The following is a 24,413-nucleotide window of genomic DNA, read 5'->3' as shown; positions in this document are numbered from 1 at the left end:
ACCAAAATGTTAACTGTGGTAAGATTGTTAGTATTTTTCGTTTTGCTTATTTGTTTTTGTTTTTGTTTTTGTTTTTTCGTTTTGCTTATTTGTATTCATTTTTTCAACAAAGAGTATGGATTGGTGTTTGTTTGGTTTTTGTTTTTTAGATTTTGTTTTATTTATTTGTTCATGAGAGACACACAGAGAGAGGCAGAGACACAGGCAGAGAGGGAGAAGCAGGCTCCCTGCAGGGAGCCTGATGCAGGACACGATCCCAGGACCCCAAGATCATGACCTGAGCCAAAGGCAGATGCTCAACCACTGAGCCACCCAGGCATCCCAGTTAAAAAGTTTCTTAATCTTCCATCAGCTTTCCATTTCAAATAAGTTTTGCTGTAGAAGTTGTCTTTTGCTCACAACTGCCCGCCTCCTCCTTTCCCATCGATGGTCCGACCTTATCACAGCTTCTTCACAGCACAAACACCAACACATAACCATACACACATTATCTCCCCTCTCCTTCCATGGATAGATCTATTTATCTATCAAATTGCTTCAGTCTTTTTAGAAACACATGCTGGTTCCCTGAGCAGGAGAGCTCTGAAGCAGGCGTCAGGAGAACCTAGCTGTTGCAGACTGTACACACCTGTGAGCTAAGGAGTTGTGAGGTTCTGTTGATTATTATCATCCAGGCACTTTCTTGGAGACAAAGGTCACTTCAAGTAGGGATGTTCTGGAATTGGAGCGAATGGACACAAAACTGAAGAAAGAAGTGGGAGGAGAGGTAGAGTGGCCTGCTTTCCAGGAGATGTGGGTGGAGGCATGGTCTCAGTGGGAAAAGCTGCAGAGCCAGATATGTGGCCAAGATAGCCAAGTCAGAAACAAAAGCACAAATGAGCCAGCACAGTCATGTCCGAATACCACGTCCCTAATTTATGTCGACTCACACCCCAAGATGCATTAGGCATCATTAGGATTGAATTCTAAATGACACCGAGAAGGCATCTCTAGATCCTTTGTGGATGTGAACAAAATGGGCTTTTGAAAACACGCCAGGACCACGAACTCCTGAGAAAAAAACAATGCATGGAAATTTTTTAAAAAAGGAAGGGGGGAAAAAAAGCAATTTGGCATGTATTCATAGGAGAATGGGATTAGATCTATTTAAAGGGGGGGGACCCCCAACTCCATCTGGTTCTCTCCACATCAGCACAAGGGAGGGATCTTAGAGCAAGAGCTAGGGATTATGTCTTGGCCTTCATGGATTTCCTCCTCAGGGATCAAATATAAAATCCAAACCAACCTTTGTTTCAGAAATTGTAAGCTGGACCCTGTTGGCTTCCTGATCGTGTACGCTCTCTGGAGTCCCCTCCGTAGTGCAGTGACCAGCTCTCGGTAGCTTCTTGGAAACATACCATGGTTCTGTTTTTTTACAGTGACAGTGAATCCTGAGACTGAATGGTGCTAAGGTTTTCCAAGAGAAGCAGCCCCGGAGGGAGCCTGCCGAGCCTGCCAACAGAGGATGAAGAGGATGCGAATTTAATTAATTTCAAATCAACATAGACACAAGAACCTTTTGCTGTTTCTCCCAACGCCCACTCTTCCTAATGATGGCATCACCTGTACTTGGAAGAATGCACGATTGAGAAGCGCGAGGGAAGAGGCTTGGCTGCCGTCCTGGGCCTCTGAGGGAGGAGGACCCAAGCAGGCTCTCGCCCCCAGGAGCGCCTCTTCTCTCCTCCAGGCCTACCCCTGGCTGCCCGGTCCTCTGGGCCATGCTCTCTAGGTCTTTGTTGTTACCTTTCTGCTTCGTTCCTCAAAGTTTAAATCAGGAAGCTGTTTTATATATGGCTTCCTTCTGGGTCACCTTATTACCTAATTAGCGCTGGATAATTTCCTCTGATTAGTCAAGTCCTCTGATAGGTCATGTGCATTCGGCAGCAGCTTTCCTCAAGGCGAGTTACATCATGGAAAAGACAGAAAACAAAGCGAGCGTTTCACTGTGTGCATCATCCCAGGGGCTTGGTAAGCTCATCTGCCTGCCAAGAAGACAGAGTGGGAGAGGCCGCCGTCCGGAGGAGACGCTCTTTGGGGCCTTGGGGACTCGAGTTGGCCAGAGCCCTTGGGACCTTCTTGGAGGAAAAGGGATCTTCAGTGACAGAGCAAAGTGATTTCCTTCTCAGCTACAATCACCGGCTTGTTCACATTTCCCCAAAGCTCATTCTTACTCTCGCCACACCTCCCCCGCCTGTGGTCTGGGACTAGGACATGGGCACAGGGTGGGTCATCTGTCAGCCTTCTATGTTTTCAAGATCTTTAAGGTCATTTGAGACAGACAGAATAGGAATAGGAAATACCTGTGCCTGTGGCACATATCACTCGTCGCACTCTCCTGTCAGGCTGGGGCAAGCCTGGTGTCCTCCTCGACACGGCTCTCCGGGAGGCCACTATCAGCCCATCAGAGATGACATTCAACACGGTCTCTGTTGACACCCTCGCACGAGGAGCAGCAGTGCACCGTGCAGGAGGGCCTGCTTATCATTCCCACTCACGTAAAATCAATCCTCCTTTAATCCTTAATTTTCTAATTCTGACCTTTAAAGCAATCTAGCAAATCGGAGTCCTCAGGTCTTCTACGACACTTGGTATTTTATTCCAGGGAAGAAGAACGAAAACTTTATTTATTTTCTGTCCTCATATCAACTGCAGGGAGATGAGGCTCACCAAACTCTTGCTGTTGAATGGGGGGGCTTGTGTCTGGAAGGCCGCCTTGAGGCGTAGCAGAAACGGGCCTTCTCCACCCTCTAGCTGGCATCCGCCTTCTGACCTGGGCTCCTCATTTTGAAGGCAGGGTTCCAAGCCAGGGAAATCTTTCCACACAATAAAAGAAAACTATCTGCTTGTGTTTAACCACTGCTATTATGCTAGCTTGAGACTTCACAGGGCCTTGGCGAAGGACAGTCTTCACGGTATAGAATTTCAACAGATTGATCTGTCATATTCTCGTTAGCACATCCTAATAGGGCATTTTTGTTTTCACCCCTGTTCTGCATATTCATACTCAACCTGCAGTCCACGGTGACTCTCAGATATTTCTGCCAAAATTGCCATTTTCTGAATCACCGAATCTATTTTGTTACTTTGTTTCTTCTCAACATTTTGACTCTCAGAAGAGTCTCAGATCGCTTCCTTCTCTCTCTAGGTATCCAAGATTTTTGATGAACTCTGAGGCCTGTACATTTTATCCAAGTCTATCAAATAATGGAGACTTGAGAAGTTCAGAGAACTATAAGGGGTCTTGGAATCTCGTTTTGATGAAGCAATATTTTATGATACGATAAAGATATTCTCGTTCAGTATTTAAAATCACTTCAAATTCCAGCAAGAGAAACTTCAGCAACACGCCATTCAATTTATGTCTGAAAAATGTACCGGTGTCTATAAGTGCACAGTACACAAGGCATTTGTTTTAAAGGTAGTTTATTCTTGGCCAGGTGTATTAACCAAAGCTGTGAAGGGTCAATCCTAGCGCCCTCTTTTTATTACTGTTCAATTAATAGGTATCATATATTGAGGATAATTTCAAGAATTGCTTTTAAACCCAAAGTTAATTTTATGTTTCAGATTATTGTTAGTAAAAATTTAACTAATTGGCCTTAATTACATAGCCGATCAGAACAAAATCTGGCTTCAGAATATTTTAAAGATATGTAAGTTTCACTGCATTTTTGTACATTTTAAGCAAACTAAGTTAACAATATTGTCAAGTCGAACTCCTCAGGAAACTTATTTAAATAAATGTGTAAGAATATCAATCTGTTACTCTTAACTCAGTGATGTGACTCCTCTTTCTGAGGAGCTCGTTGTTACCCAAACACATACAGCACGGATCCAACTTCTTATCCATGGGGGGAACAAATGCTTCTATCAGTGTAAATGGATGCTTTAAAAAATGCTTTTGTCTATTTTTAAATTTTATCAATTTGTACCATCTCTGGAAGAAGGCCCCTATGATGAGTAAACATAAAATATAGACTTTAGTTCCAATATCTGTCATAATTAACACAAATTCGGAATGTAGTGGAGTGATAAGACACCGTTTTATACTAAGAAGACACTGCTGAAATTCTCACTGTGGGGAAAACATTGAAATTTTATACTGAATTAAATTTACACATGTTATGTTTTCACTCTCAGGAGATACTCAAGGTAAATCCTGGGGTTCCATTTAATATGTACAACAGGCAGACCAGGGTAGCTTCACTCATAGATTACATTTCCTCGATCTTAAAGTAACCAGAAGAGTCACTGTATAACAGTGTGGAGTGAAATTATTCAAATTGGTTATTAATAATTGCATAATCCAAATAATGAATTGCCTAGATTTGTTTATTTGTTTGAGCAGCTCTGTGACATTACCTTGGTACTGTCCCATCTGGTACTAAAATTTTATTTTCCTCCTAGTCCTTTTGGGGGTGGCTATTTGTAGATACTTGGTGGGGTTTTTTTGGTTTGTTTTTTGCCCTATTACCTTTTCTAAATAACATGTTATATTCATGAGATACCAATCCATGCAAATATATATGAAACTAAAACTTTTTAAAATCAATTCTATAGATACTCTAAGCTCTTCTTGAAATACTTTAAAAAGTTAAATTTATAAACCAAAGTACATCCAGTAATGTGAAGACTTTAATTCCAGTGCCATACAAGTTTAGAAATACAACACTGAAGCATTTAAGACAACCAAAGGTGAATGGATTCACTTCCATTAGACTTCAGGTGTAGAGGGCTCAGGTAATTATACTCCTCATTTCCCATCACAGTATCATCACTGGCCTTTGGTGCTTTATAAATAAGGAATTGGACCTTTTACAGAAAGCATATTCTTCACATTTTTCACCTCTTTGGTCTGCATGTCAAGAATTCAATGAAAGATATGTAGAAACTACAAATAGTAAGCAACATTTTTTCTAGTGTGAAGATCAGTGGAGAGTGATCACTAGATTACTCTGACTTAGGTGAAACCCCTGAAATTATAAATAACATCAAGAACATGGGAAAACTCTGCATGTTTAATAAATGTCAGACTTCAGAAAGGGCGGAGATTGTAGTTTTCCAACAAGTTAAAAAATAATCTGCTAGATCATTAGTAACTTAGCATGTATACATCTTGTTTTTAAAAGTAAGTGAAAATAGTGTAAAAAATGTATTAGACTCTCTCATTTTTCAAGCAGTAAAGTACTTCCTCAGAAGGTCACTGAGATCATCAGACGTTGTATTTACCACTTGGCTTCAATGTATAAATCCTACCTTGTAAGCCCCTTGTAAGAAATGGTCCCATCACTATCGGTTAGAACTGATTTGCAAAACTACTAAAGTTGTTTGTTTGTTTCAGAGAGGGAGGAGGTTAGGGACAGAGGGACTGGGAGAGATGGAATCCCAGTGTGGAGCCCAGCATGGGGTTTGATCTCACAACCCTGAGATCATGACCTGAACTGAAATCAAGAGTCAGACGCTTAACCAACTGAGCCACCCAAGTGCCCCCAAACTATTCTAGTTTTAAGACTGATGAAAGGTTTTAGGGTTTTTTTCTCCTGCCTTGTATGCTGAGAATAATATATGTAATAATATTTTTCCTTTACAGCTTATGGCTTTAGATTTGTCAGATATACATGTATATATGTGTAAACTGCTCTCTTCTCAGCTGCATGATTTTTTTTTAGAAAAAATGAATAAATCCGTACATGCTTGTATGCTAACTTATTTACTCCACAGTGATAGACTTAAAAGCATTTCTAAATTTAATTGAAAAATAAAGCACTCTAAGATAGGAGTAAAGAATATTTTTGACATTAGTTTCTATGTAATTAACGTATACCAAGATTTAAAGTAAATGTTTATTTGAAGGTGAGGTATTTGTTTACTAAAATGTTGCTGACTAAGGGTAGAGGAGTGACTTAAATATCTTTTTAAAGGAAATTCCTTTAACTTAACTTCTGTGACTTTGAAAAAGAAGGATTGTTACCTTTGATGATTATGCTCTCTTGATCTGTATACCTCTTTAAATAAATGAAACAATACCAATTTTAAAAGTTCTTGTAGAATTGAACCTGCCTTATACAAAATTATCTACCCTAAAAATTAATTAGATTTTCTACATATCTAAAAGATATTATAACACATTCTTGTCTTTTCTCTTTGCAAAATATTTTTAAATTGAGAAATGCGATTTTAATTGTCAATGGAATGTAATTTTTAAAATTATTTTTAATAAAAATAGAAACAGCTCAGAGCTAAAGCCTTCTCTTTTGCCTGATTTCTCACTTTCCTTCATGCCTTTGAGTCTAATTTCATTTTCTACACGTTGGCATTATGATAGCTAGAGCAGGACTGACGAGCAAGTTCATAACACATAGGCCATACGAAGACGTCTTTGAATGAGGATGCATTCTTGCAGGGCAAAAAGACTAGTCAGCACATTGACAGAGAGCAGAAGGATAAAAGGCCCCAGCAAAAATAAAACCTGGTCAGTGATGGCAGCATTGTACCCCTAGAATCTGTGGCAGGGTGTGCTTCCATCCTCTCCTAACCAGAACAACTAAGGGACCGAATGTGGGACAGACCTGCCTGGAGATGGCTTGGACCCAAAGAGCGACAGTCCTCTGGCATTAGAGAAATGAGACTAAGAGAAAACAATAATGTTAACTGTAACTAGCATTTATTGTGTGTATCAGTTCAGGAATTAAGTTTAGCTTCTAAGAGTAGACACACAGAACACAATTGTTTTAAGCAAGATCTTTTCTTCTCACGCATCAGAGTACAGAGGTAAGCTGTGGTGGTAACTGCATGGTCACCTGGGTTCCTTCTAATTCTCCCCCCTCCATCAGTGCGGAGCTCCCATCCTCAGGGTGGCTGTACGATGCATATGCTCTAGCATATGGTGGACGAGGGGACCCATTTATTTCCCACCTCCATGAATCTGTACAGAAATTCCTCCATCTTGTCCCATGTGGTGACTCCTGACTTTCACCTCATGTGAATGTGCCTCTCTGTTTATAACCTGTCCCTGTCCCATTCTGGGTGGACCTCCATTTTTCCTCTTTGCTTATACTGCCCAACACTCTGCCTTCAGAGACCTGGAATAGATATATCTGGAGAAGGAGCCCAGTGAATTCATGTCAGGAGTTGTGTTCTGAGTGGGGCTGGAAAAGGGAGTGAGGAGTATGTGAGGAAAAGCTCTTGGGGGGTTCTCTGGTTCAACAGATGAAACCAAGATTGGTTGTGAAGACCAAAGGGGCAGGATAGAAATCAAAACCTGGGACACAAGTCTGAGCAGGAGGTAGACAGAAGCAGACCACAAAGTGTTGGCAGTGAGGAGGGTGTGGAGGTGATTTCCACAATGGAGCTGAGTTGTCCAGTCTGTTTTCATTGGCCACTGGATGCACAGGGAATGGTGGTCAGCCTGCCTTACTGGTGGAAGGGCAGAAAGGACACTAGGTAATAATACCTTCTCTATGGCAGAGCTGCCCCTCCTCCCTGTTAATTTGAGAAACTCAGTTCTAGAGAAACAGCATGAATATTAAACTCTGGGCTAGGATTTGTGCTCCCACAGCACTGGGACCCGTACCCTGACTCCTATCAGAGCTGTGAGAGTGGTGGGAGCCAACTGGATTGTCTGAGAAGGGCAGACCACCTACATCTCTGGTCCAGGCAGGCAACACAAGGTGAATAAATTTCTTTTGAATAAATACTTTCTTTTGAATAGATTTTTAAAATTTATCCTAAATAAATATACTTTTCCTAATTTTCTGCCCTTATGTGTAATGTTGGTGTGTTTGTTTAAACAAGACTCTTAATTCCATGAGAAAATTTCCAATTCAAACTACCTCAGACCAAAAGAAACTTAATGGGGGGCACCTGGGTGGCTCAGTGGTTGAGCATGTGGCTTCAGCTCAGGTCATGATCCCTGGTCCTGGGATTGAGTCCCGGATCTGGCTTTCTGCAGGGAGCTTGCTTTTCTCTCTGCCTGTGCCTCTCTGTGTGTCTCTCATGAATAAAATCTTAAAAAAAAAAAAAAAAAGAAAGAGGAAAGAAAGAAAGAAAGAAACAAACAAACAAACAAACAAACAAACTTAGGGGCTCAGGTAACCAAGTTGGGCAAAGGCAAGAAGTTGCTGCTTTCAGAAACAAACAGAAGCAGATTAGGCTACAAGAAAGGGCAGCCGGACTAGGTACTCAAACACAAGGCTCCTTCATATTTTTATCTTTCCTTCATTGTCTGAAAACTTTTTCCACGGGGCCATAACTATTGCAGGTAGTAGCTTCAGGGAGCTTATCTTTCTGTCCTTACCACCAAGGTAGAAGGGAATTTCTTTCCTTTACCCAATGAAGAAAAGTCCCCGAAGGACTTCCATGCCTAACCGGGTGAAATGGTATTGGGACTGACTGGGGTTGACATTTCCCTGTACAACCACAGGTTGAAGTGTGTGTGCGTGTGTGGGTGTGGGTGTATCTGGTACACACATTGGTTGGTTGATGGGGTGGGTGGGTGATTAGTTCATCGGTTGGTTGGTTGAAGAGGATTCATGAGGAAGCAGTTTTTTTTTTTTAAGATTTTATTTATTTAGTCATAGACACACACACAGAGAGAGGCAGAGACACAGGCAGAGGGAGAAGCGGGCTCCACGCAGGGAGCCAGACATGGGACTCGATCCCAGGTCTCCAGGATCACACCCCAGGCTGCAGGCAGCGCCAAACCGCTGCGCCACCGGGGCTGCCGGAGGAAGCAGTTTTTAAAGGGAATCAGAGTGCTATGACCAGCAAGGCAATCTGTATTCTTAGGAGTGATATGGAGTCTCCACCAACTGTAAGAAAGGGAATGTGAGAAGAAGGCTGGGAGTGAACCGTGATGAGGGTGACATGGGGCCACTTCCTCAAGCAGCCTGGAGGGAGCAGCTTTCCTGAGAAGAGTGGGAGCACTTCCCAGCTGCTGTTCTGGGTTTCCAGGGGTCCATAGGAAAGGGAGCCAGTCAGAAACCCCAAAGAGAGAAAATACTAGAAGGCTTCCCTGAAGATGTCACCGGGATCCATTCATTTTGCAAACATTTATTACAAGCCTACTCTGTGCTGGGCCAAAGGGTACAGAGGGGAGGTGGGATGGCGTGGGAAAGGCTGTAGGCTCTAGAGCCTGACTGGCTGGGGTTAAATGCTGGCCCCATGCTTCTGGCCAGGTTACCCAACCCCTCTGTGCCCTACTTGCCTCATATGACTTTTGGAAAAAACCAAGTGAGTCAATCCATGCGAGCGCTGTGAACAGGGAGTGTGTGGTAAGGATTGTATAGTGCTGGCTGTTGCTGTTGTCATCTCTGCCCTTAAGGAGATCACAGTCCAGAGGCTGCCATGACACAAACTGGAAGTCTATGGAACAAGATGAAAGACCTACCAGACTCCTTTGGTAAGATGCAGAGTTGCTGGGAGGCTCCCTGGCTGAACGGCTTGTAGGAAATCACGCTGCCCAGGACTCTGTCCCCAGGCACCATTTTGTAGGTAATTGGGTCACAGAAGGCACTGTCACCCAGTGAGCGCCATTCCAACTGGGAATGACAGTATGATGATGAAGACTTTTCTGGAGCACACACTCTGTGACAGACACTCTTCTGTGTGTTCATGTGAACTAAGTCGCTAAGGACTCTGGCCTGCCATCCTAGTGCTTGTGACTCCCTCTATTCCACCCCTGTGGAGGGAAGGGAGTGCCGGTTGTCGCTGTGTTTTTTGTTTTGTCTCAGTTGGGCAGGCATGGGATAGAGGGGGAGGGGCTCATCCACTCTCTCCAATACTCTCTTCCCCCAACTCCTCAAACTGTCTACCTAGTCCTCCCCTGTCCTCCACAGAGGGGAAGGAGCCACTGAGGATGTCCCAGCTCTAAGCCCACTTGGGAGCAATAGACCTCTGTTCCCCAGCTGACGTAAAAGGTCTTCATCTCCAATATCCCTTCTATCCCCTTCCTTATAGAAGGGAGGGGGGAAGCAGCCAGGATCCTCAGCTCTCTTTCACAGTTGGACACATGGAGGCTTTGGACCCGGGTGAGGCCAGGAGTAGGGTCCCATGGATCTGGGCCCAGCTCTGTGGCTTTGCTGCCTTTTTCTGTGGCCAGTTCCAGAAGTGTTAGCACCACCTTTCTCCCCATTCTTCCTTCTGGATTCTTAGTCCCCAGGTAAGTATATCATAATTACCCTCATTTTATTTATTTATTTATTTATTTATTTATTTATTTATTTATTTATTTATAGAGAGGGCTGGGGGAAGGGCAGAGGGAAAGGGAGAGAGAATCTCAAATAGACTCTGTACTGAGCATGGAGCCAGATGTGGGGCAGCTCATGACCCTGAGATCGTAATGTGAGCCAGAACCAAGAGTTGGACGCTTAACCAGCTGAGCCATCCAGGTGCCCCCATGACACCCGTTAATAGGGAGGTGAGGCTGCTGGCTTATGGCCCACAGGTAGCGTGTGGTAGAGCTGGGGTTTGAACCCAACTAGTCTGTTTCCAAAAGCGGTCTGCTGGTTACCAGGCTCTCCGTGCAGGTATACCACGTTCATCAACTGGGAAGGACTTGTGTGAAGGGTGACCCTGGATGGCATTCTGTCCGCTTATTTGAGTTTCATTCATTTGTTCCTTCAGTTAACATCTTTTGAGCCCCTTGCTCTAAGTAGAGCACAGTGGGTGCAGAAAAGAAGCCAGGATCCTCCCATCAAGCTGTTTCAAGAGATAAGGCCTCTGCCCCAATGCAGAGTGACAAGTTCATGGGGAGGAGCAGATGTAGGGCTCAGAGACACAGAGGAGGAAGGGTGATGGGCTGGGGACAGCAGGCAGGACCTGACGGAGAAAGTTGAATTGGAACAAGGTCTTGAGGGACAGAGGGTTGTGACAAATGGTCGTTTAAGAGAATGGCATTCTGGTTGCTAGGGGAGAGTATGAGGAAAGGCACGGAACCGGGAGCGCCGTACAGCACGGTTTGGCTAGAGCACGCCAGGCATGTGAGAGAGAGTGGCAGGTGAGGAGGGAGGGAAGCCAGGGCCTTGACCTCTGGCTTGGAGGTTGCATGTCGCTTAGCAGGAATGAGGAGCTCTTGAAGACCTTTGGGACTGAGCACAAATGCTCGGCACTGGGGTTTGGAAGAGTGATCCTCACAGGTGGAGGGTGAGTTTCAGGGAGAGATGCGAGTAACAGGAAGTGGGTGCAGCAGCGGAGAGAATTCGGAAAGAAGGAGAAAAGAAAGAGGAAGGACGCAGCAGCTATGATCAGGTCACTGCCCCCACTCCTTTAGCTGCTTAAAAACCTTGAGGTGGCTTCCCACTGATGTTTAAATGGGCTCAAAGTCCTTAATACGGCCTGAACACCACCTTTGCCTCTTGCATACCTCATGTCTCCTAGTGTGTTAGCCAACAGCCTTCTCTTAACTCATGGACTATACCCTGCTCCTTCCTTCCTGGGACTTTCTCACGTGCTCTTTCCTCTGCCTGAAATGCACCCCACCACCTCGTACCCCACCCCATCCTTTGCCACAGTAGCTCCACCCAACCTTCGGATTTTAGCTTAGTCAAAGCCTTCCCTGGCCCCCACTGTGTGTTCTCAGTACCTTTCCTTTGTGGCACATGTGCCACCGTTGCAATTTTACATTTGTTTGCATGATTAGTCAACTAATGGCTGTCTTGGTCATAAGCTTTGCGAGAACAGATAAATCCCTGCCCTTGACTGCAAGCATCATGAGAAGCAATAAATATCTATTGACTTATTCTCATACCCCCGGCACCAATCATCTTTTGAGCTAGTATACACTCGAAATGTTAGATCAATGAATGGAGAATCTACAGGATTTGGTAACTGACTATTCAGAGGAATACAAACTAACACCAGGCTTTGAACACCAGTGGCAAGAAACGTGGTGTTGCCATTTGCTGCAACAGGGAACACACGAGGAACCATTTTACAGGTTATGTTTTCCAGATTATGAATCCAGCATCGAACAAATTGATTTGGAGGTGCCATCAGGTCGTCAATTTGTCTGGTAGGCCACAGCAAATTTAACACTACAATTTAAGGGAAATATCACAGCTAGAGAAAGAAAGAGGGACAAGTTTGGGGGATATATTAGTAAGAATTAGTTGCCTACATGTAGCAGAAAATCCAAAAGAAAAGAGGTGTTAAATTTGTAAGGATTTATTGTTGCCTCACCGAAAAGAAGCTTGGAGGTAGGAAGCCCAGGACTGGTATGGTAGGTCTGTGGTGGTCTGAGACCACGCTCTAGCTTTCTATGCCACTGTTCATGGTACGTGGATGCTATCTCAAAGCTGCCTTTGGCCCCAGATAGCTGCTGGAGCTCTGGTCATCCAGCCTGTCTCGCTGGCAGGAGGGAAAAAGAGCGAGGTGACACGTGCTCCCCTAAAAGGCTGATGCGCTTACATCTCATTGGGCCAAACCACTAGAAAAGCAGGGCATCTAGCTTTAAGTAAAGCTGAGAATGTAGCCCTTTAGGTGGGTGCGTTGCTATCTTGAAGAAACTCAGGGGTTCTACTAAGAATAATGTATATTCGATGGGCAATGGCTTCCCACAGGAGCCACAGCCTCGATGAGATGTTCGAGGTCATGCGAGAAGTGCGCAGTTTCATAAATGTTCATCCAGCTGAGCGGAATGAGTGCCCCGTGACAGGTCCGTGGGATTTTAGAGGAGCAAGGAATTTCCATAATCACTTAGTGCAATCCCTGCATTTTGCGGACAAAGACCTGACCCATAGAGACAGAGAGCTTTGGCCAATGTCACAGCACATTGGGGCCAGAACCAGGTTCCCCACATCTAAGACTGTGCGGAGAGTTTGTAGCAGCCCCAGCTCATGCGCAAGTAAGGGCTCCCTTCATGGAGCATTGGAGCGACTCGAAGGAGGGGCGGGCATGGAACAGTCTTGGGTTTAAATCCCAGCTGTGTGAGCCTGGGCAAGTTACCCAGCTTCTCGGAGCCTCAGCTCCTCTTCGATGTAATGGGGCGATGGCACGGAATAGGCACTTTATCACTGGTAGTCATTATTATCGTTATTATTAAAAAGAAATGTCTTTAGAATAACTCAGTGAATCAGTGAACAAACCAAATGTGACAACAGACAGCTATCGGTCGTCGCCACTGTCGTTGTTTGTTGGCTGAGAGCTTTAGAGCTGGATAGCTCGTGTCTTCTATGCCCTTGTATGGAATTCTATTGCTCTAGCTTTCTGCGTGTGCCCTACTAGCATCTGTGCTTCCTTGGACTCACGCTGGCCTGCCTGCCAGCCCATGCCATTCCCCACCCCACCCCCGCCCGTGACACCTGTGCCACTTCTAAACACACCGACTCTATGGAAGACGAACTAGACACAGACTTCCTCCACTCCTTGATTTCAGTTTCCTTTTCCCACCTTCACATATCCCCTCTCACGATTTCACCTGCCCCCCAACTCCCCTCCCATCCAACAGGCAGCACATTTTGAGTGTTGACACAAGACTGAGCTTAGTGCTTCAGGACAGTAAAAAGAAGACAATAGTCGTAGACTCTGGCCTTGAATTGTTTTCAGTATGATGACAAATGTGTGAGCCATAATGACATTTTCTAAGGCATCATTACTTTGAGGTATGATGCAGACAGCTGTGCCGGAGCCGTGTTTTCCCCACCTTCCCCCTTTATTGCTGACATTTCCCCAACGCTGTCATTATCGACTCTTTGATACTTTACATAGTTTTGGGTTATTAATTTGTGTGGAATTTTAAAGGCTGGGAAATAGTTATATTAATGATCTCTTCTTTCCTATCTTAAAAAAAAACACTTCATCAATTCAGTATCAACGCTCAAGGTAAAATAGCATTAAGTTACCAAATGAAACATGCGAAATCTATAAACACTATGTGAGATCCTCGTTAAAATTAATTTATTCTCTTTGGGCAGATACCGGGTTCTAGTTTGATTTGGAAATGCAGAATTTATGTCTGTTGTAAAATATGGCAATAAGTCCCATATTGCTGTGGCCAGGACGAGATGCCAGCTGGAGAGGAAACAGTTCAGAATTTGCCTGTCTGGGAGGGTTTCACATCCAGAGAGCCTGAATCCCTCTCTGCAGTCAGAACACTCCTGAATTTCCTCTCCTACCATGAACTAGCTGGGTGACTTGGGAAAGCTGCTTCGCTTCCCTGGGACTCAGTTTCCCCATCTGCAAAAAAAAGCAGCTAGATTAAATCATTTCAGGTCAACAGTTCTCACACCAAAGTGTGCACAAAAAGCATCTCTCTGAGCAGCTTCTTAAAAAATTGAAGTCCTGGGTCACCAGGCCAAAGGGGGTTTGACCCATGAGCCAGCAGTTTTAAAGAGCATGTCAGATCATTCAGAAGCAGGGAACCTGTGGACCTCACAGAAATCTGCCACAAGCCCTTATTCAGCCCCCGTATGCTGTATCTTCCTCTGAAATATATTGCAAGTAAATTCTCAAAGAAGAAGGGGCACCTGGGTGGCTCAGCGGTTGAGCATCTGCCTTTGGCTCAGGTCATGATCCTGGGGTCTCAGGATCAAGTCCCACGTCGGGCTGCCTGCATGGGGCCTGCTTCTCCCTCTGCCTGTGTCTCTGCCACTCTTTCTGTGTCTTTTGTGAATAAATAACTAAAATCTTATAAAGAATTCTCAAAGAAGTAGAAGATGGAGAAGAAGAAAGAAAAAGAATAATCAAGAACCCTATTATTATCCCTGGGGGCAGAGGTTTGAAGGCCAAGCCCCGTGGTCCTCAGGGCCGAGCTGCTGGCCCTGGCCCCTCTCTGCCCTGAGCTCCTGAGCCCTCGCAGCTCCCCGTGCACGGGAAGGCCCAGCAGCGGCTGCCTTTCCCACTAGCTTACTGCTCCCTGGGAATGAATGTCTCATCTGTTTCCAAGTTCAAGACCTCTGGCAGCAGGGTCTGCTTTGACTTACTGGGCAATTTTAGCAGCCCCTCCTCAGTGTCAGGTGAGAGCCCCCCAAGACTCAATGAGATAGCAACACAAGGGAGGCCTACCTAGCTTTGAGCGCTGTAAGAGCAGGTCTGTCGTGGTTTTCCACCCGTGGGGAAGTTCGAGCATGGCCCTCTCAGCACCCGGGTGCAGTACTTTCAAAGACCAGCTGCCTGACATATGGCTCTGAGAGGGAGAGGAGGAGGGGCTTCATTTTCCCTGACGAGGTCTTCCTATTGCTAGTGTAGGGTGATGGGCAGAACTGAGCACTTTTTGACATTTATTTTTATTTTTTTAAAGATTTTATTTATTTATTTATTCATGAGAGACACACACAGAGAGGCAGAGACACAGGCAGAGGGAGAAGCAGGCTCCCTTCGGGGGAGCCCGATGTGGGACTCGATCCCAGGACCCCGGGATCATTCCTTGAGCCAAAGGCAGACACTCAACTACTGAGCCATCCAGGTGCCCCACTTTTTGGCATTTAGATTAGGGACTCCTTAGGACAGGAAGTTGAAACACTGACGACAGTGGCTAAAACTTACTCTGTGCTAGGCAACATCCTAAGTAAGCACCTGTACTAACTCAGTTAAACCCCTCCACAAACCTGTGAGAGGGGTGTCGTGCATGTATTCAATTTCCAGAAACCGAGGCGTGAAGAGGTTGGATAACTTGCTGAGGGCCACCATCTAGGAAGCAGGAGACCCAGGATTCCGGGCAGGGCAGCCTGACTCCGCAGCTCAACTGCCTCCCTTATGTTCTGGGGAGTCTCAGCTCTCCCTCAGCTGTGGCCTGAGACCACAAAGAGCTCCTTACCCATTCCTTTCTTATTTTTTCCGTTTACATCATCGGTGTGCAGGCGGGCTGTGTGGAGAGGGGGCCGGGCAGAGAGGGATAATGCTCTTGGGATAATGGAAGGCAGCCTCGATGCCTTCCTTCACAGTAAACACCCAGAAATCTGGGAAAAGCTGATAGCTTTGGTAAGCAGAGAACATACTGGAACTGCTCAGCAGCGATGATCGGACCCTTTGGGACCCTGCTGCAAACAGACCTGCAAATGCAAGTGAGAAGCTGGAGCAGCTGTAAGCCCCTCTCCACCCGCTCCAATAACTTTCAAGGCAAAGGTCCAGTGCATCTTCCTTTGAGGGTTGTCCTTTTTTTCTTTATGCCCGAGTAAGCATGCTCCTCTTAGTCTTCAGGTGATTAGATAGAAAGATAAAATGCCTTGCACATATACAGCTTCCTCCTGCAGGAAGTGAGCGGATGGGAGAGAGTCACTGTAATGATGAGTCACCACCTGGATTTGAAACAAACACACCTACCAAGAGACGCAGGGTGTAGACTCAGTAAATAACCAGCCGACTGGCACTTCTGAAACCCATTGCTGCCACGGATTCGTTTTCCTAATTTTTTTTTCTCTCTTCATTATTCACTGCTTGGGGGCTGTCCTAGGCAGCAGCCTGTTCATTGTCTCCATTAAAATGCAGAGCTATCCTTCGCCCTCTACCTTCAGAGTCCTGGGAGCAGGTTCAGTAGGAGGGGAGAAAAGAGGGCAGGGCTAAAGAGGGACATATAAAAAATTAATGAGCCATTCATAAAAATGAATATTATTACCAAAAGGAGCCGTCTGCCAACATCTCCATATATATTTTCTCTCAGCTGCTGGGCTCTGGAACAGCGCGGAATGAAGCCAATGCATCATCTTTTTAGTGGTTGCTCAGTTGATCTACTATTAACTTTAAACAACCAATTGTGAAATGAGCACTTCGCTATGCCGTGATGATGATGGGCCTTGCCCGGCACTATTTTTTTTTTATCATGTAAGCTTGAAAATTGGTAAAATAAATTCAGCTGTGCTTAGCACAGTCCCGGAGCCCTACAGAACCAGATTTTCAGGTGTGTGTGTGGGGGGGGGGGGGGGGACGGCTCCACTCCTCCGGCTTCGTGAAGTCATTTTTTTTTTTTGAAGATTTTATTTATTTATTCATGGGAGACACAGAGAGAGAGAGAGAGAGAGAGAGAGAGAGGCAGAGACACAGGCAGAGGGAGAAAGCAGGCAGAGGGAGAAGCAGGCTCCACGCAGGGAGCCCGACGTGGGACTCGATCCCGGGTCTCCAGGGTCAGGCTCTGGGCCAAAGGCAGCGCTGAACCGCTGAGCCACCCAGGGATCCCCCCTCCGTGAAGTCATTTGCACAAATTCTAGAAACTGCCTTTATTTTTCTCCGCCTTAGCATCTCTTTCCCTGAAAATCCCAAATGCCAAGATGTTGGGCTTTTTGCTGTCTCCACGAGCGATTGCAGACGGCCTCCCTTTCTTCCCACGGACACACTTGCACGTGGGATGCCCGTCCTTCCCCCGAGGCCCGGTTGGTCCGGTGACCTTTGGACCCCCCTCGCCCCCCCCCCCCCCCCCCCCCCCCCCCCCCCGGACCGATCGGCACCTGCTGCTCCGCCCGCTGGCGCTCCGCTGGGTGGCCCGGGGCTTTCTGTCCTTTGCTTCTGGGGGTTGTCGTGCCGGCCCGGCTGTGGGCTGTGACCCTGCAGAACAGCCCCGGTGCCCCCGGGCTGTGGCCCAGCATCGCTACTGGCGGCCGCAGCACCCCCGCAGGCCCCAGGCTGCAGCCGCGCGGCCGCGCTCCAGGACAGTCCCCGCGAGCACCACGCGCCCCGCAGGGCCGAGGATGGCCACCCCCGACCGCCCTCCGCGGGGGACCCAGGCGCCGCCCCGCCTCCCGCGGGGAGGGCAGCGCAAACAGACGGGTATGGTTGGTTGGGTTTTTTCTTTTTTTCTTTTTTTTTTTTTTTTAAGATTTTATCTATTTATTCACGAGAGACACAGAGAGAGGCAGAGACACGGGCAGAGGGAGAAGCAGGCTCCCTGCAGGGAGTCCCAGGCGGGACTCGATCCCGGGACCTGGCATCACGCCCTGGGCCAAAGGCAGACGCTCAACCACAAGCCACCGGCGCCCCGCGGATATGGGTCTTCTGCAGCCCCCTCCCTCCAGCGGTTGCCCCAGGGCTAGTCCATGCAAAGCCTAATCCTGCCATAGACTTAGCACCCTGCGTCAGGGTGCAGGGGTGGGGTGAGGGCGGCTCTGCAGGTCCCCATCCGCAGCTGGACACTCTGCGGGGGTCATCGAGCTCATCTTGAACCTTGACTGTTGCCTTCACATGGAATCAACCCTGACCACCCCTCAATTTGGGGCGTCAGGCCTCCTGTGAGGAGATGCGTTTCTTTTCTTTCATGCCACTCCATGCGGTGATGTGTTAGGGCGGCTCTAGGGAACGAATTCATTGGGGGTACCAGCGCACCCCAGGCGGCTGAGAAGACACCAGGTGAAGGCCAAACAGTCTCCCCTTAGAACTAAGAGCTCATTAGCTCGTTTGTGTGAAGTTTTGACACCAAATATCCTTAGAGTTCGTGCTTCAGGTCGCTGTATTGTAAAATACAGAAAGTTTTTATTTCATGGGGTGGGGGGTGTTGCATCCACTCTTGTTGTTACCATCAAAGGAGTCCTGAGTCCAAGCTGGAAGCTCACCTCTGTCCTTTCCCCACAGGGCGGAAACAAGGACGCTGTGACAGCTTCCCCTGGAGGTGACAGTTCAGGGTGTCCTTTGTAACTATTTCACAGTCATCTCCATGTGGTAGCCACGTCATCCTTCTCTCTGATCTTCTTCCCATCCTTCCTTTTACCTTGGCCTTGCCTCATGCAGCTGCATACCCATTTTGTGGGTATGATCCTAAGAATTCTGATGGAAGGAAATCCAACAGTATCCTTTTTTTTTTTAGATTTCATTTATTTATTCATGAGACACACAGAGAGAGAGAGAGAGGCAGAGACACAGGCAGGGGGAGAAGCAGGCTCCATGCAGGGAGCCCGACATGGGACTCGATCCCGGGACCCCAGATCACGCCCTTGGCTGAAGGCAGACGCTTGACCACTGCACCACCCAGGCGTCCCTCCAACTGTATCTTTAACCTAAAAATGAAAGGGGACACTTAGGTAGCATTTACGCATTTAAGAACTTATTTAATTCTCACAACCAGCTTGCTACTATCCTTTTACAGACAATAAAATTGAGGCCCAGAGAGGCAAACTTGCCAAAAGTCAACAACCACTAAGTAACAGGACTGAGACAGGAACCCACAAAGTCTGGCTCAAGAGCCCTAACATGTAACTGCAGTGCAAACTGCTTCCAAGGTTAGCTACAGACAAAAAGGCCCTACTGGGGCTGGCAGCCACATGCCATCTTCTGCTTCCCAGCGTTCGCCTTCCGTTTGGGACTAACCCACTTGTGACTGAAGCTCCCCCAGAGAACACACCGATCCAGGCAAAGACTCACAGCTCCACCTGTAATTCCTCAGCATCCCCACCACTGAGCTGAAATGGTCAAAGCAAGCCTCGATCGTAACACAGAGGGCAGCATGCCCCAGCTCCTGGCCCTCAGGATGCGCCTTGCCACCTTGCTCCCAGGCTTGCTCTACCATGGAGGCCCTCTTATTCTCTTCCCCAGAGGTGAGGTTGGAAAATTATGTCTACATTCAGGCCCAAAGGCAGGGGGAGGCTTTCAGGAGAAGGGGTTGCTCTTCCGGCCTCCTGCTCCTGGCTCCCTGCTAAGGTCCAGCTCCTTCCCTGGGAATGACCACACACATATCCTACTGGGAAAATCCTCCCCTTTACCCGAGTGGTTGTGGTCCTCTCCCCTCATCTCAACAGGACCTCTACATCCTAATACAACACAATAAATCTGGGATCGCACCCTGAGGCCTGCAGTTCCAGGAGCAAGGGGAGGGAACACCCATTATATCCTCTGCGCTGGAGAGGACAGTCTCTGGTCAGAATAGTCATCCCATCCCCCTATAACTTGTCGACAGACTCATTCTTAGCTCTCTTAGCCATTTCCTCACTGCTCTAATCAAAAAGACATTCCATTAAAGAAGTGAATAAGAAAAAAGGAACTGAATTTAGTGAGTGTGAGAAACATTTGTTTCTTTTGTTTCACACAGTCATTGCAATGTGAAGGCGATGTGACCACAGCTGACTCACAGTGTTAATCAATTAGCCCACAACACGTAGAAGACAAATGTGACAATGACACAGCAGTAGAAGTTCGCACCTGGCTTCCAGGAAGCTGTCCTGAGCCTACAAGCTTTGTTTTATCTGCTCCCCGCTGCCCCAAACATTAGGGCTTTGCAGGCACTGACTTCTGATTCTGTCCCTACAGAGGCTCCAACAGTTAGCTCAAAGCTAGGGCGTGGTGAGTTAGAAAACCATCTCAAATTTATGGACATTTCAGGCCTGAGCAAAGGCCGCATACAGCGTGGAAGCAGAAGGATGGTTTTTGCTTTTGGGACAATCTGCAGCAGGCTTTCTTAAACCGCTGCCTGATGAGAAGGAGATGGAACCCCCACCCCCACCCCCAGGAGAACCTCATTTCTGATTTTGAATTAAACAAAAGTTGTACATTATGTGCCGACAATGAAGTCATCTATGCAAAAAAGAAAACATTTCTGATTCAAAACAGCAACTTACTATAGTGATTATGACAGCGGTTTAGGGTAAAGTTCTTCAAAAGATAAATAAGATCATCTCAAATGTAATTACGTCGAAATATTAAACATTCAAAGCTCAACTTACCAACAGTTCATAGTCTGGACTATTATGAAAGCACTTGAGTCAACCATAGAGTAGCTTCCAGCAGAATCTAGAAAGATGCTTAGAAAATAAAGATTATTGATTTTTTTTCTTTAGTTAAGCAGCAGAAAGAAACCAGTGATTTAGCTTCTTATCTTAAAGATGAGAGGGAAAAGGACATTTGTAACTAAGTTTGAACGAATTTATCAGCCCCAGAAGGGAGGCTTTTTAGGGCTCACATCTGGCATCTGAGTGGCCTGTGCTGTGCACAGAGCTGCGGGGTATTTCTAGTGGCTGACCTGAGCTGAAAGCCACCATGAACCAGACAAGGGCCTTGTCGTCATTTTTAACACCTCCCTTGTGCTTAGCTCCTGGCCGGCTCACTGAAGGTTGGGATATTTCACTTTTTTTTTTTTTTGCAAAATTTTTTCTTTTTTTTTTTAACATCAGGGCTGACTGGTTGCATTAACCATGGTGACCACATTCCTTGTTTTGTTTTGTTTTAAAGATTTTATTTATTTGTTCATGAGAGATACACAGAGAGGCAGAAGGAGAAGCAGGCTCCCTCAGGGATCCCAATGTGGGACTCGATCCCAGGACCCTGGGATCACGACCTGAGCTGAAGGCAGACTCTCAACCACTGAGCCTCCCAGGTGCCCCAGTGAACACACTCCTGCTCAGTCTCCCCAGTGGTGGGGAAAGTCTGGTGTTTGTAGCAGCAGCTCTTATTTGTGTGCTTTCTCTCTCTTTTTGGTTTTTGTTTATTTTATTGCTAACGAAATTCCTCCTAATGTTCTGACTGGCTGTGTTTTGGCTAATCTACCAAGCTAAAACCCAGGAGGCCTGGGGTGAAACTTAATCCCCCTCTTATATAGTCTGCTGGATTTAGGCCCGTCCTTTAATGTCCTCTGTACCTCACTTCCTCATTTGTAATGTAGAATTGATGAACCAAACAATCTTGAATTCGATGAGATCTTAGATGCCTTTTAGTATAGCAAAAATAGGGACACCTGGGTGGCTCAGTGGTTGAGCGTTTGGCTTGGGCTCAGGGTGTGATCCTGGAGTCCAGGATCAAGTCCTGCATCGGGTTCCCTGCATGGAGCCTGCTTCTCCCTCTGCCTATGTGTCTGCCTCTCTCTCTCTCTGTCTCTCATGAATAAATAAATAAATCTTTAAAAAAAAATTTTTTTAAAGTATAGCAAAAATATTTCCTTTCTCTTTTTTTCAGATGAAGACATGGAAGATTAGGGAAGCTTAATGAATTGCCTAGAACTACTACCCCATAGGATTGAGAATAAAAATAAGGTAATAAGCAAAGGATATAGTAACTTACTGAATACTCCAAATTCACAGTTGTCTTTGGCAAAATACTGAGGTAGATAAAGACTGTTTTCTTGCCTTTCAGCTCCCTACATCTCTCTGGGTACCAATCTTTGGAGCCATTGTCTGCCAAGAGGGACTGGTAATGCAATCATAGCCCGTCTACTGTAGGTTTTGCTATTACGCTTAAGGACAGTGTTTGTATACCTCAGAAAATAGACTACAGAAAGTACTGGTAATTAAGTAAGCTTTAGAAATATGAAGGTAGCACGCTAGTAGCTTCTCAGTGTTAGCCTTTTGCTACTACTACAGAATCTTGAACATAAAAAATTAGTGCACAATGGAGGAAGATGGACAAGATGTTGGCAGTTTATTTATTTATTTATTTATTTATTTATTTTTTTGTTGGCAGTTTAGAAGACAATCTCTGAGGTAAACATCATTCTCTGTTCTTCCTTCCTAAACTTGATCATTTGGAAGGTCACCCAATAGGAAACAAAGTTAACTTAGTGAATAAAATGTGATTACTTTTCAGATACCTTCATTTCAATATGTTTTGGCTATTTTAATTCAAAAATGTTGACCTAAATTCTTTTTTTGTTGTTGTTTTTCTTTTTTGTTTTAATAGATAATGCCTCTGCTTATCTATTTATTTATTTTAAGTAATCTCTATGCCCAATGTGGGGCTCGAACTCACAACCCAAAGATCAAACATCGTGCACTCCACTCTGAGCCAGCCAGACACCCCAAAAAATGTTCAACTAAATTCTTCTTCTTCTTCTTCTTTTTTTTAAGATTTTTTATTATTATTATTATTATTTTTTTAGATTTCGTTTATTCATGAGCGACACACAGAGAGAGAGGCAGAGACACAGGCAGAGGGAGAAGCAGGCTCCATGTAGGGAGCCCGATGTGGGACTTGATCCGGGTACTCCAGGATCATGCCCTGAACCAAAGAGAGACACTCAACCGCTGAGCCACCCAGGCATCCCTCAACTATTCTTAAAGCAGATCTAGAACTACATCTTGGTTCAGAGCTATAAACAAGAGCCCAGCGTCAGGGGTTCATGCTTGACTTGGACCAACAGCATTAGAGTCATGGGGAAACTTTTTTAAGATGAAGATTTTCTAGGTGAATATTTTGAATCAATTGAAGTAGAGTGGGGCCTGGGCATGCGTATTATTTTACATTTCCAGATGTTTGTCAGTATCTATCGGTGGGATGCATCAGCCATATGCCCAGGTACTCTCTGAGAGGTACTCTGTTGTTTCAGATCTGTAGAGGGGACAGTTCAGTACAGTTCAGTGCAAGTCAGAATCCTGGCAGGGAATAGATGGCACACTCAAACTGGGTAATTTGAAGAAAGTTCAACAAAGAGGAGAATTACAAAGGCATGGGTAGGGTGTAGGGAAATCCACAAGGGATGGTATAGCACCCTGAGACTAGCAACATAGAGATCACTACCACTCTAGGCCTAAAAAGCCAAAGATCAAACATCGTGCACTCCGCTCTGAGCCAGCCAGACACCCCAAAAAATGTTCAACTAAATTCTTCTTCTTTTTTTTTTTTTAAGATTTTATTTGTTTATTCATGAGAGACACACAGAGAGAGAGGCAGAGACACAGGCAGAGGGAGAAGCAGGCTCCATGTAGGGAGCCCGATGTGGGACTCGATCCAGGTACTCCAGGATCAAGCCCTGAACCAAAGGCGTGGTTATTGAAACAGACGGTAGCCATATGGAGAGGACCACCAGACAGACAGAATTTGTGGTCCTGTAAAAGGATGCAGCCATTGTATGTCATTGTTCATAGCAGTGTTATTTACAATAGCCAAAAAGTGGAAACAATCCAAATGTCCATCAACAGAAGAATGGATAAACAAAGTATGGTATGCTGTGAAATACTGTTCAGCCTTCAAAAAATAAAATAAAATTCTGACACAGCTACAACGTGGATCATGCTTGAACACATTTTGCTAAGTGACACAAGCCACACACAAAAGGACAAATATTGTATGATTTCCCCCTATACGAGGTTCCTAGAATAGGCAAATTCATGGACACAGAAAGTAGAATAGAGGTTTCAAAGAGCTAAGGGGAAGGAGTAATAGTTGTTAAATGGGTATGGAATTTCTGTTTGGGATGATGAAACAATTCTTGAAATGGATTAGTAGTGATGACTGCACTTAACACCACTGAATTGTACACCTAAGAATGGTTAAATTGGTAAATGCTATGTTATGTGTATTTTACAACAATTTTTTAAAGTGCAGATAGGAAAAAAGAAAAAAAAAAAAAACAGGATGCAGCCAACCCACAGCAATTCCTCAGGGATCAGGTCCAGTTTCTTTGTTCTTCCAACCCCCCAATCCTTACTGGTTGGACCCAACCGGAATGCACAGAGCAAGGGGACCCACTGATGTAGTTCGTGAAGATCAGCCATGCAGGGCACAAAACAGGATGGAGAAGAGAAGATCTGAAGAGA

At 45.6% G+C, this 24,413-nt stretch overlaps 2 protein-coding genes and 1 long non-coding RNA gene across 5 annotated transcripts in view; 2 read left to right on the top strand and 1 right to left on the bottom strand.

The window, feature by feature from the left end:
* TMEM154 (transmembrane protein 154) overlaps positions 1 to 6,283 on the top strand; it is a 45,915-nt gene extending 39,632 nt beyond the window's left edge. For both annotated transcript variants that reach the window (XM_077846387.1, XM_077846388.1), the window contains exon 8: positions 1,419 to 6,283. In XM_077846387.1, the coding sequence (XP_077702513.1) occupies positions 1,419 to 1,434 (16 nt within the window). In that variant the 3' untranslated portion in view covers positions 1,435 to 6,283. The remainder of the gene's footprint in view (positions 1 to 1,418) is intronic.
* A 12,508-nt stretch (positions 6,284 to 18,791) lies between these two features.
* Positions 18,792 to 24,413, bottom strand: part of LOC144282555 (uncharacterized) — a 59,369-nt gene continuing 53,747 nt past the window's right edge. For both annotated transcript variants that reach the window (XR_013351045.1, XR_013351035.1), the window contains 2 exons: positions 20,613 to 20,690; positions 18,792 to 18,953 (listed from right to left, as the gene is read on the bottom strand). The gene's annotated coding sequence lies outside the window, so the exon portion shown is untranslated. The remainder of the gene's footprint in view (positions 18,954 to 20,612; positions 20,691 to 24,413) is intronic.
* Positions 21,811 to 22,465, top strand: LOC144282560 (uncharacterized). The gene is made up of 2 exons (XR_013351054.1): positions 21,811 to 21,914; positions 22,015 to 22,465. It is a non-coding gene; the product is annotated as an uncharacterized LOC144282560 (long non-coding RNA).

The sequence above is a fragment of the Canis aureus genome, chromosome 13 (genome assembly GCF_053574225.1).
Source record: "Canis aureus isolate CA01 chromosome 13, VMU_Caureus_v.1.0, whole genome shotgun sequence".
Lineage (NCBI taxonomy): Eukaryota > Metazoa > Chordata > Mammalia > Carnivora > Canidae > Canis > Canis aureus.
Note: the sequence above shows the minus strand (reverse complement) of the source record. Positions and strands in the feature narration are given on the sequence as shown.